General features: G+C 37.8%; 1 protein-coding gene across 11 annotated transcripts in view; it reads left to right on the top strand.

Annotated features, from left to right (window-relative positions):
- The window catches only part of ANKRD55 (ankyrin repeat domain 55), a 67758-nt gene that overhangs the window by 19473 nt on the left and 35314 nt on the right, over positions 1-12971 (top strand). For all 11 annotated transcript variants that reach the window (XM_085566440.1, XM_085566442.1, XM_085566441.1 and 8 more), the window contains exon 7: positions 11508-11692. In XM_085566440.1, the coding sequence (XP_085422566.1) occupies positions 11508-11692 (185 nt within the window). The remainder of the gene's footprint in view (positions 1-11507; positions 11693-12971) is intronic.

Raw genomic sequence — 12971 nt, 5'->3', positions numbered from 1 at the left:
ATTGGACTTGATATTTTCCTTAGGAGATTAAAGGTATCTACTCAATTACCTGTTGTGCATTTTTACCATGCTTATTCCACATCTGGTTGCTTCCAGTGGGAAACATCTGAATCTCTTGCAAACTCCTTCATGATAGCCAGTGGTCTATATCATAGCTCTGGGGACAAACTGTCTGACAAACAGAAAAACAAAAGTGAATCCACTTTATAACCTTCAGAGTTCCCCTCCTTCTTTAAGCTTTCCTTGATTCTGTATTTTGTATATTTCATTATTTAATTCCACTGTTAACTCTCACCTCCACCCTTCTGTAACAAATGTGCAGAAAAAGTCTTGAGAAATGGGGAATTGGAAACAGCACAAAACCCACTTGGCCTCAGGTGGAAGGAAGTCACAAATGCCCTCTTTTCCTTTAAGCTGCTCCTGGAAATCAAGAGGAAGTGTACAGAATAACACACACACACACCTTTTTCCCTTATAGTGAGATTTCTGCCATGAAACCTTACAAATTGCCTCTTCCATGCACATGCTTCTCCACATTCTAGGTCTAAAAGTGTCATTTGAAATACCAGAGCATGAAATAGATCTGTTCACATTTCTCTTAAGCAAATAAGAAAACTCTTGGCCAAGAAATCAAAAACTTGCATCCAGTGTTCTCGGCTGCCCATTTAGGCCCAGGAGATATGGATATTGTGGATAGGCACAACTTTCTCTGCTGTACAGAGAACAGAACAACAGCTCTGCTGGATGGGATCATCGTTCTGTCTAATAGCCTTCTCTGTGACTGCTGGAAACGAGATATTTTCCCTTTAAGAATTGTATAAATATCTTCAGAGAACAAGAGACTCACAGAGCTCAGGCAGTACAGCTGCAGGGGTTATTTTTGGCTGACTAGGGCCCTGTGTTTAATTTCTTTTTTTTTAATGCAGTGAGGGGAAGATCAGACACTGCACAGAAACTTGTTTCAGAAGTTGCAGGAAAGAGGCAGTTTGTTCACACTGGGCTGAAACACAGTAGGACCATATGAAAATCATTACCCACCATTCAAGCCCAAATTCATGGGCATGGGGCATATTTCATATGAAATCATTGTTCTGTGCTGACTCCTTCAAAGACTGCATGTTTGTGGCTTTGTCTTCCATCAGGCATCATGGGATGATCAATCTCATCCATGTAACCAGACAGACCGTACCCACACCAGGGTCTGCTCTTTGAGAAGCTCTAATTTCCTGTCATTCAAGTTCACATCTTAAGTACAAATATATCAGTGTCAAAAACACTGATCATTACTGTTTGGTGTGAGAGTATCTCATGCTACATTTTTTACACTGCAGTATTTCTACGTGCTGGTGCAGACAGGCCTATTAAACTTGTCTCAGGAGGTATTTCTCTCCTTTCACTCCAGCCAGCATTAATTACTGTAGTGAAAAGGAAACACACCTTTGAAATACAAAACTGTTAATTGTTACAGGGACAAAGGGTAAAGCCATTCTAACAATTCTCCATAATGGTATTGCTGAAATCCTGGTAAAATATAATATATACCATACAGCATGCACTATCATGTTACACAGTTCTATACTATAACAGTATTAGTAATACCTTGGAAACAGCCTGGGAAGATTTGGAATCTTGCTACATTGCCTTGCCTGTTGTCATCATTTTTACCAGAATTTTCTTTGTCTCATTCTCAAAGTTTCTGGCTCCCAAAGTCATATGATTATGTGAAAATATCAGCTTTCCACTAAAGGATAAACAAAAAAAAAAAAAAAAAAAAAACAAAAAAAAAAACCACAGATTTTTTTTTTTTAAGTGAAGAACTAGAAACCTGTAGGAATAAAAAAGAATGGAACTAGAAAGAAGCTGTTAAAAATAATATTCTGCCATGGGGATATATGCTTATGATTTTTTAATAGGGTGATTTGGAGTGCAAATTTTTTAAAACTTAGAAGCCAGCCTATTTGTTCCATAGCAACAATGCAGTTATTTCATTCTTCTGTTTCCAGAGAAGAGGGTGAAATACCTATATATGTAAAACACACTGTAAAAGAAATGCATAAGTAAGTATTAATTTGTGTTTGGCTGACCGAGCATTGCAGTTTCTCTGTAACTGGTTGGAAGTTGAAAGCACACTTAAATGCCTGGATCTCTAGGAAAGAATGTCTCTGTTGCTGCAGGACATCTCAAGAACACAGCTGGCTATCCAGCCAGAGCAGAGGAAGGGGCCAGAGGAGTCAGTGGTGGCTCAGAATCTCTCCCAAGGGATCACTTCTCTCCTTCTCTCTGCCCAACACCCCATTTTTTCATGTGGGCTACATACAGTGGAAGAATTCAGAGAGACTTCCAAAGACATCTTAAAACCCAGTGAGTGTTTCTCTACTCCAGATATGTCTGTTGTTGGACTGACCAGAAAAGGTGCATTTGCTGGACATAGTTCACTGTCTAGTTGGTTTCAGGCAGATTTCTTTCCCTTCAACGTTGCCCTTCATTTCTCCTTGTGTAATGCAGTTTTTGAAAGGTGGCTTGAAAGGAAGAATAGTGATTTCCTTTTTTATGTTACTAAGGTTTAAAGACAACTTTGATTGTTAATAAACAAGTAAAAAATATATTAAATTTTCATTTTTTAAATATACACTTTTAAAATCACTTCCTTATGTAAATATTGTCATTCCAGCGATGGTACAACTGGAACATTACATAGCAGCAGGGATCTACAGAGTGAGCTGTCAAGTTGCAAAACAAGATGGAAGAGAATTTGCAAATAGTTTTGAGTAAGAAATAAACTTGCTTTAATACCAGCAGAAGCTTGTTCCATAAAGTGCCCTAAATATTTGTGACACTGTCTGCAACAGTGAATTAAATGTACTTGAGTCTTGGCTCTGGTCCTGAGGCAAACTTTCATGGCACAACCTGTGTCCCTACTGCTATACTCTCTTCTCCAAACAGGCTGTCATACACAGACCACCTACTGGGAATGATCTGGCACCTATATTAGCTCCAGGAGCTGGTAGGGAAAGTATTAATTGACCCAGGCCTAAACCATGCCAGGGAGGATTTTAGGAATTATTTAGTACAGACAATGAAATTCCAGTGATGAAGGATGTTCCTAGGTGCTGCTTCATTTTTTATATAGCTGCAGCCTATTTCTTCACTTTAAGTTGCCACAGAATAAGTTGGAAGAGACTCACAAGGATCATTGATTCCAACTCCTGGCCCTGCACAGGTCACTCCAAGAGTCAGACCTGTGCCTGAGAGCATTGTCCAAACTATTCTTGAATTCTGTCTGACTTCGTGCTGTGACCACTTCCCTGGGGAGCTGTTCCAGTAACCACATCCCTGGGGAGCTCTTTCAGTACCCAGAAACTTGCTGGGTGAAGAAACTTTTCCTGATATCCAACGTAAACCTCCCCATATGACCCCATTTCCTTGGGTCATATCACTGGTCACCACAGATAAGAGAAGCCTGTCTGCCCTTCCTCTTTCCCTCATAAGGAAGTTGTAAGTGCAGGCTGAACAGACCGGGTGACCTGAGCTGCTCCTTATATGGCTTCCTTGCAGTCCATTCACCATCTTCATTTTTTATCCTCCTTTGGATAATAGTTTAATAACTTGATTATGGTGTAGCACCCAAAAGTGCCCCAGCACTCGAGGTGAGGCTGCCCCAGTGCAGACCAGAGCAGGACAATCAATCCCCTCCCTTGCCCAGCTGTCAGTGCTGTCCCTGATGCTCCCAGGTCACCCTTGGCCCTCCTGGCTGCCAGGGCACTGCTGGCCCATGTTTAACTTGCCATGGACCTGAACCCCAGGGCCCTTTCCATGGCACTGCTGTCCAGCCTCTCATTGCACTGTCTGTCTGTACATCCAGGGCTGCCCCATCCCAGGTGCAGAATTCAGCACTTCCCTTTGTTGAACTCTGAATGGTTCATGATTGCCTATCTCTCTAATTAATCGAGGTCTTTTTGTAGGATCTCCCTGCCCTGGAGGTTGTCAACCTCCCAATTTTGTATCATCTGCAAACTTGCAGTATTCATATAAGAACTCACCAGTACAGCCAGATCATCAGAAAAATGTTTACTGAAATAATAAACTGTTAAAAAGTAAGCCCTTAAGTGTGAACATGCCAGAGACAATGTAATTGTTCACGTCAATCAAATGTCTGAGGTAATCAATTGCAGAATTTCCACTGAGCTTAGCAGGAATTTGTCTTGGGCAAATCGTGTAGGTAAGTACAAAATAATTGCCAGACCTCTTCCCAGCACACAGTCTACGTGTAACTCCAGAGTGAATGCCAGAATATGAGTAATGTACACACTTATTGAGTAATGCAACACACTTCTTGCATATCTATACATATCCTGATCTCCTATGCCTGACAAAAGGTACTTGAAGACAAATGCTTCCATTTCCCTGATAGAATAAATCCTTATTCTTTTGCAGATTTTAAAAATTACCTATTTTCCAAAGCATGTAAACAGCTCATTTGGAGAAATCAGTCCTTACAACAATGCAATAGCAGGGGAAAGTTGCCAAGTGATTTTAGTCATAGTCATAGTCATGTACAAAGTAAATCATATGCACTTAGACTCCAAGGGAAAATAAATTCTCAGAGAGACTTGGCTAGGTTTTCATGCAGTGTTTTGTTTGAGCAAAGAGAGGGTTAGAGAGGCAGGGACATATTATAGCCAGAATTATGCCTCCATGACTGCCTTTGTCATTTGGTACCTTTTTCCAACACACATTAAAGATGCTAAAAGGAAAAATACTTTAAGAAATACTTTAATAATATGTGCCCTAGCTGTACCAGAGGCAGCAATGCTTTGTGGACCACAGGACAAACTTTCCTGTACAACAACACATTCTCTTTCCCACAGTACCACAAAACCAAGCTGGGTCACTCTGACTCTGCAGAGATGCTGTCTCAGTGGGTGCGTAAAGCTGCAGCACTTGGGTTAGGAGAAGATGAATGAGATTCTCTGTGAGCTGAGTCTCACCAACATATCTACAGTGGCCGCAGAGGAGGAGTTGTTGATTTGTGTTGGTTTGCCATCAGAAGCACACACTGTGAAGTGCCTGGGCTCCATTCAGGGAATTTCTGTCACAGTTTCCCTTGGCAGGAGGAAAGATGAAGATGGTATTATGACTTGCTTCTTTCCTCATCACAGAGACCAGTTTTCTGTGTCCTCTCAGGGTAGAGAAACCACAGGGTGCTCTGAATTTTGCTTACTTCTCCACTGCCAAGTTCAGCCATCTTGCAGTCAGGAAATGACGGCAGTCAAGGGAGAGTGAAGGTGTTTCCATCCCTTAGCTTTGTCTAGTCTTGGGTGCAGAAGTGGGAGGTGCTGGAAGTCCTTGATACATGGCAGAAAACATCAATGTGTGCAGAACTCTTCACTGAGCCAAAGAGTCCAATATAAGGACACTTCCCACTGCACTGTTTGCTGCAGACTAGAAGCAACATTATGCCTCTATTTTTTGAGTCTGGCATTCTTCATTCTTAAAAAGCAGACACTGCACCTACCACAAGATAGGCATATGTTTTTCTGTCTTAATATCTGATTCCAACCTGACTTATCCTCACAGCTGATGAAATATTTGTCTTGCTCTGATTCTAGGACAAAGTTCTAAATTGTATTACAGTGCAAGTAATGATGTGATGCACTGCTCCAGTGCTCTGCATGTGAATATGAGGAAAATGGCACTTCAGTGAAATTAATCACATAAGGGAAAAGAATGTATTGGAAGAATAGTTGAGTTTTGCCAGTATAGCTGTAACTAAAGATACAGTTTCTGCCAGAATAGCCTTGAGTTAAAGATAAGACTTTTCAAGATCCAGTCAAGAGATCCACGTGGAAAATAATGTGAAATGGCTTTTGCTTTTGGTAAATACTAATTTCAGAATAAGGAAAAAGGTTAAAGTGTTATTGGAAGGGAAATATGTATTTACCAACACAATAGTTTCACCTGGACTTATAAAGAAAAAAGTCCACAGAAAAGTTATTTGTTCGACTTTTGCTATGGGTTGATCAAAAAATACTTTAAATGGCTCATGTTTCTTTATTTCAGCACAGGAGAAGAAGATTTTTATTTCATTTGGCTGGTTTATTTTCCAATGGTCCTGCTGGTGTTACAATTAATTTCAGATTAAAGTATTCTGTGTGATCTGTTTTGAAGGATAAGAGGAAAGACAAAAGGGCTTGGCTTCTCTAACATAAAATTCAAACAGTATCCAGTGGTGCACATAGATGGTTTCCAGGAGGAAGCTGGAAGTACTTTTGTAAATGTAATTAATTTTGCTTTTTTTATAAAAGTGAGGTGCCTCCCAGAGTAGTGCAATGGTGATATTTTTTGTTTGTTGCTGTAGAAAGAATGTTTAAAATCTCAGGGCTTTGGGTTCATAATTGAAGAATCAAAAAATGACAGAATGAAAAAGAGGAAAACACAGGCAGACCAAAAATTCAATGCTAATGATAAGAACCAACATCAAGAACTTGTAGTGATGATTTTCCACCTGGCAAAGATGGCAATAGATATAGGAAAGCTTTAAACTGCATGCTAATACAAGCAGACAGGAAATACAGAAAAACTAATATAACCTAACCATACAATCTCCAGAGGCATTTACTTGGAAGAAAAATATTTTTAAAGTATTTTATCTGGGTTTCATGAGACCAGTTAAGTAATCTATAGCTTGTTCCTCTACCTGTCCCACCATTACTGATAGAAGGCTTAGCAGACTTCTTTCATATGACTCCTTCATATGACACCCCATTATCTAGTTTACTAGAATATTCTGAAGAGGGGGAAAAAACAGCTGTCTATACAGTGCAGTATGAACAAAAAACAAACATCTCAATGTTTATGACTGAGGACCTGGCAGAATAAAATGCAATATTATGGTAAAATATTATGTAAGTGACAAGAAATTTTCTAAGTAAAATTATTGTTATGCTTATGAGTTGGACATAGAAAGAGCTGAAGTATAAGAAACATGGCTGCAGTAACAATGAGGATAAATTGAGTAGACATAGCTGAAAGAAGTGCCAAAACTAGAAAAGTGTCCCAGAGGTTCAGGATTCTCTAATCAATGGTACTTGATTTAGATAGATACTTTTTGCATAATTATTTTCTTATTTGGAAAGCACTGAGAGACCCAACTCTCAGAAGTCTGACTTTCATTAACCAGTTTATAGAAACCAGAGGTGTAATCAAGTGTCAGAGCAAGATATCTGTTAATGATTTGGCTGTCTGCCACTGTCTAGAGATTATGGAAATCTCAGACAAAAATTTGCATAAAGAACAGTTTTTCATATAGGGGGCTCATGGATCTAGGCTTTAGGACATTTCTTCTTCATAAATATCCTGGTATGGGACAAATAAAGTCACCCTAGAACAAGTATGTTTAATTGAGATAAGGCATCTAAGGAAGAAAATTTCAGTGAGGAAAACCAATAATGGGTGGAAGCAGATAAAAGTGTGAGATGGGACAAAAGCATAACAAAACCTGGGGAAGGGGCAGGGGAGGGGTGGGGAGAAGTCCTGCAAAACTATTTAGAAACACATAGCAAAAATGACTGATAATCTCTGAGAACATTTGAACCTCTGCTGTAAAGAATTTGAATACAAAAAGGGAAGATGAAAATTAGTGATGCATACAGTAAGGTTACAAAAACACATAGTTTTCCTGTGGTAAATTTACCAGAGAACATCCTGGTCTAACAAAAGTAGTGTGGTAAATTTACTACAGGAGCACTGCATTTTTGGTGACCACAGCTCAAAGCTATCAATCTAAGAATAAGGGCATTGTAAGCATTTTAGGAGAATTTTGAGTGAAGTTTAGAAGTGCCAAGAGGAATTTAAAGATAAGAAGGCATTCCTAAGAAGAGAGAACTGTAACCACTGTTTACTTTTCTTCCACATAAACTCACTGAGCAGTCACAAAGAAAGAAGAAATCTCGTACAGCAGAAGGTTAAAATATTAGGAAATACTCTTTGATTACTTAGAAAATGGAAGTAACAATTTCTTTGAATGGCTGAAATAAGACAGTTCTCATAGCCATCTTCAAAGCAATTACTGCTTCCTCAGATAAGAAGCTGTGAGGTATGTTTGAGTGTCAATTAATCAGTTAATCCCATTTAATAAAACACAAAAATTATGGAAAAGTTGCAAGATAAAGTTCATTACATGGCATAGAAGCCTTGCTAAGCATGTGGCAAATACAGTGGTCATTAAAAGTCTAATTCTTTGTTCCTTTTTCATTTGAGCAGTACATGCAAGTTTAATCACATTGAATAACATCAATAGCACAATCTTTATAAGCACAACCTGCTATAATAGACACAGAATTATTTCCAAGATGTCCCACAGGGGAAGAAGAAGGAGTGATGCCATCAAAATCAACGAGACTTGTATCACACATCACATGTTCTCTATCAGCCACATTCAAGACAGTTCAAATAATCTTTGGAGATGGATATGTCATAGTCTGTCTAACCAGGAATGTATCATAAGAATGTTTTCATTTGTGGAATTCCATAATGAGGTATTGAAATACAGAACACACATCTAACCTACAGTGAAAATCAAATTACAGGAACATCAGGTACTTCATGGGTGAGGATGAAATTCAGAAGTATTTTGAGAAATTGTAGAGTTAACTGAAGTTAATAAAATAACACTGTATACAGAACTGTGAAAAAATTAAAGATTTTTGTGCAAAATTAAGAGTAATAGACTAGCAGATTACAAAAGTGAGAAGCAGTTTAAGTTATGGTGTTGATATAAATCAAACAATCATCATTCTGGGACATATTAACAAGAAGAATGGTAAATGTGGGCTACAGGAAGTAATTTTCAAAGTCAGGAGAGAAGTCACTGCTGCATAATTGTGTTGTTTGGAATGCCATGGTTAAAAAAAACTGCAGACAAACTGGAAACAGGCCAAAAGCACCAAATATGATAAGTGGGTTGGAAAAGTGACCTGCACAGGGAGGTTGAAATTATTTGTTTAGTCTAGAAAGCAGAAGATTGGTGGGAGACAGAACAGTCTGTAAAAGTAAAAAAGGCCAGTAAGAATAGTGGGAAATTTCTTCTGTGAATGCTGGGAATTGTGCAAGAACATGGAGGGACTGAAACTGCAGCTTCAGGGTGTGAAATTTGGACTTAGCAAGATAGTGTAAAACTAGAGGAATAGTAGAGTCACTAGAACATGAGTACAAAAGTAGTAAGGTACGAATGTAAATCATTTTTTGTATCAAAACTGACTTAGAGAAGGATGATAACAGATAGATATTTATTGTGGAAGTACTAGAAGTATGTAATAGACTTCTAGATTTAGTTAGCCCTGAATGTGATTAGGGGTTTCCCTGATGCTAATGATGAAAATATGTAACTGGGAATTATACTAGTATAGAGGATATTGGTATCTGGCATAAGGACTGAACAATAAAAACAACAGTTATTCATAGGACCTCAGTATTTATGAACACGAGGATCAACACTCCTCTTTTCATTAGATATTCAGACAACTATAACTTAGTAACAATTTGAACATGGTTCATTAGGATGTTACAAAATGCTAGTCACAGAAAATAAGCTTGAATTACATGATCAAGATTAGACTCTAAAGTAAGCAAAGTACATGTAAAACAAAATTCCTGATTTCAGAGGGATATGTTTTGGTAAACTAAGGGAATTCTCAGCTGGACTGAGTAGCTGTGAGATCAGAATATTCCAGGGACATGGAATGTATTCTCTCAATGGTGCAAAATATGGCAGGAAGCTGAATCTCAAGAGCAGAGACGAAAAGTGTATAGTAGAGGCATGAGATAATGGATGTCTACCCATCTTTAAAAGATATATTTAGAATAAGTAGCTATCTTACAAAATAAGATACAAAAGTACAGAGAAGCAAAAGAAATTTTGCCTTAAAATCCAGAAAACAAGAGTATGATTAAATGTTGAATAGAGGCTGGAATGAAATTATTTTCAGCGATAAGACTTGATATTACTCTTGTTTAATATTGTCATCATAACCTAACACATAATACTGGAGCTTTCTGATAAAATCTACCAATAATAAAAAAGTGAAAGACAATAACAGGAAGGAATGGGGATATACAGGAATATAGATCACCTTTAAATCTTGAGCAGTGCAAATGGGACAAAATTCAATAGGATAAAATGTATAAGTCAGGCACTTTGGTGCTAGTAACAGAAGGTTCTCCCCAAAACTAAAAACTCTATGCTTGGAAAAAAACTGAGGAAGTACTGAGGTGTAAAGGGTCATTCCAAAATGACTAGGAGCCTCAAATGGGACACAGCTGTGAATGAGGCAAATGCTGTTCTATGACATACCAAAAGAAGTATTTCTAACACAAATAAGGAAGAGCAGTGTCACTGCATAACATCTGGCAAAAACATCTTTGTATGACTAGTACAATTTTAATCATCCCTCTTCAAAGAAACACAACTAAAACACAAGAGGAAATGGGTTACTAGGTTAATGAGAGAAACAGAAAGCATATTTTTTTCAAAAAAACCCTTAAAAGACCATGATTGGTTAGAGCAGCAAGAGAACAATTCAAAAGAGACGTGATGATTGACTATAAATACATATGAAGAACAAGTACCAGTAAGAGGAAAGGAGTATTTAATTTAAATAATAATGCTGGAACAGAAACAAAAGAATATAATCGGCCCTGAGTATGAATAGCATTTAGAGATACAAATCATAAAAACTAAGTTATTGAACTGTCTTCCTTTGAGAATAATGGAACAAAGAGGACCTAATTGCCTTTAGTGGACAAAGTTTATGACAGTGATGATGTAACATAGCTTCAAGTGATTGCAGGAATTGAATTTGATGATATAGAAGGACCTTTGCTACCTTGTGTTTCTGTTGTTATAAAAAAGTAATTCATTCTTTTGCTCTGTTTCCACTAAGGTAGGATATAAAATGTTCCATTTCATTTGCAGGTTAGAGGACAATGTCAGCTTTCTATTAAGACACCAGATACTGGAGGAAACTAGCTAAGAAAGTTTTCAAGCACTTGAACAAATATTTGACATTACTTTTTTAAGTGTACCCAGACAGACTTATAGATATGGGTTGATTTTATGAGGTTCTTTTTAGATCTAAATTTCTATTGGAAAATATATGCTTTTGTTTCTGGACTCTGGCTTAGCAAAGCAGCAAAAAACCACAAGTAATTTTGCATTAAGCAATTTACACTCTACAACTTGGAGATATTTGCAATAGTTCATTATTTATTTTTCCAGTGTTCAGAGTGTTTTAGAAAATTCATAAAGTAAGCACAGTCCTCAGCTGGAGATTGGAAGATTTGGCTTTCATATATGGAGATTCTGGTATGCACACAGAAGAATACCTGTAGAATTACTGAATACCTGTAGAATACCTGAAGAATTACTGTATTTAACATTCTCTAGCAGAGAAGATGCAGTCTGGTGTGAGCTCCATTGTAAAACTTTCCTTTTCTTAACTTCCTTGCAGAGTGGCAACAGGATTCTGTGTTCCATAATTCTGGACCACTGGCAGGGACCATCAATAATAAATTATGATGATGAGAATGGCAAAACATGCATGCATATTGCTGCTGCTGCAGGCTACAGTGATATCATCAGTGAGCTGGCTAAAGTCCCAAAGTGCAACCTGCAGGCTCTTGATGTGGATGACAGGTAACCATGGAAACTCTGAAATTGCTGCTTCCTTTCTAATAACCTGAGACCAGCTCTGTTTATTATGTAATCATGTTTCCTGTTTCACAGGCCATGGCTGAGTAATGCCCTGCAGTCCACAGAGAGCTGTGCTTGCTCAGTAACACTGCAAACCCATTCAGCTCACATGTATTGTACTTAGTATGATAACTGACTAGAAAGAATGAAATGTAGCTTTCTGTTTGTGCTAGAAAAGGAGAAGATTATTTGTGTAAGAACTTATGCCATGACTCACCTAAGTCTCTTTCAATCAAAAGTGAACATTCTTTTAAAACAATACAACAGGATCCTACAACTTGAAGCCAGGATCCTGCTGTTATTTGTATTTAATAAATGGCAGTGTTCTCTTGTTGTATTTAAGATGAAAATACCATACTCATATAGGACCAGAGGACTCTCACCTTCCATTCTGGAAACACCTGTGATTTCTTCTGTGATTAAATCTCTATTTCATAAGTACAGAAGATTCATCTTTCCTCTTTTTCACCCCACAAGTACCTTCCTTGGAACTTTGCTCATAAATTTATTTAATGCAAAGAGAACCAGCTGACTGTTCGTATTGATTATTCTGCTCAGTGAAGCAAAAGCCAACATTTTCTTGGCTCAGGCCTTTCGGTACTTAAAATAATACCATTCTTCATGGAAAAGTGCAATAAAATGGAACAGAAATAAAATGAACAGGGTTCTGGAGCAGTTTCTAAACATCATTAAAATGTAGTTGACCAGGTTGTGTTTCTATGGAAAGAAGAGCAAAGAGAAGAGATTGCCAAGATTTCAAAGTTCATTAAGACATGGTCACCTATTCCACGTGCTCAGATATTTCCACGTGCTCAGAATATATTATACTTGGAGAGGGAAAAGGTAAACTTTTTGCTACAAGCACATCTATAAGATTTTTATTCTGTTGTGTTTCTGATTGCACCCACTCTGAAATCACTGAGACTGAAAACTAATAGAAAAAAAATGTCAATTTTATTTTTCTATTCTTAAACCCTTTTGTGGTGTTGTCTGTGCTTTTAGATTTTTCCCAAGAGCAATTTGGAAACTGGACAAACGTTTCCAAATACAAGATGCAAACTTTATGCCAAGAACAGTATCAGTTTGATTCTCCTGCAGAGATTCAAAACAATTATATGTGCTCTGGTCTGTGCCTATCATAGAACTCAGAAACTGCAAAGTGGCAGTCTGGTAGATGTGTTCAGTCCTTGTCATTCATCTGGGAGAGGCTTCTCTTACTACC

Source organism: Lonchura striata, chromosome Z (genome assembly GCF_050655825.1).
Source record: "Lonchura striata isolate lonStrDom1 chromosome Z, ASM5065582v1, whole genome shotgun sequence".
Classification (NCBI taxonomy): domain Eukaryota; kingdom Metazoa; phylum Chordata; class Aves; order Passeriformes; family Estrildidae; genus Lonchura; species Lonchura striata.
Note: the sequence above shows the minus strand (reverse complement) of the source record. Positions and strands in the feature narration are given on the sequence as shown.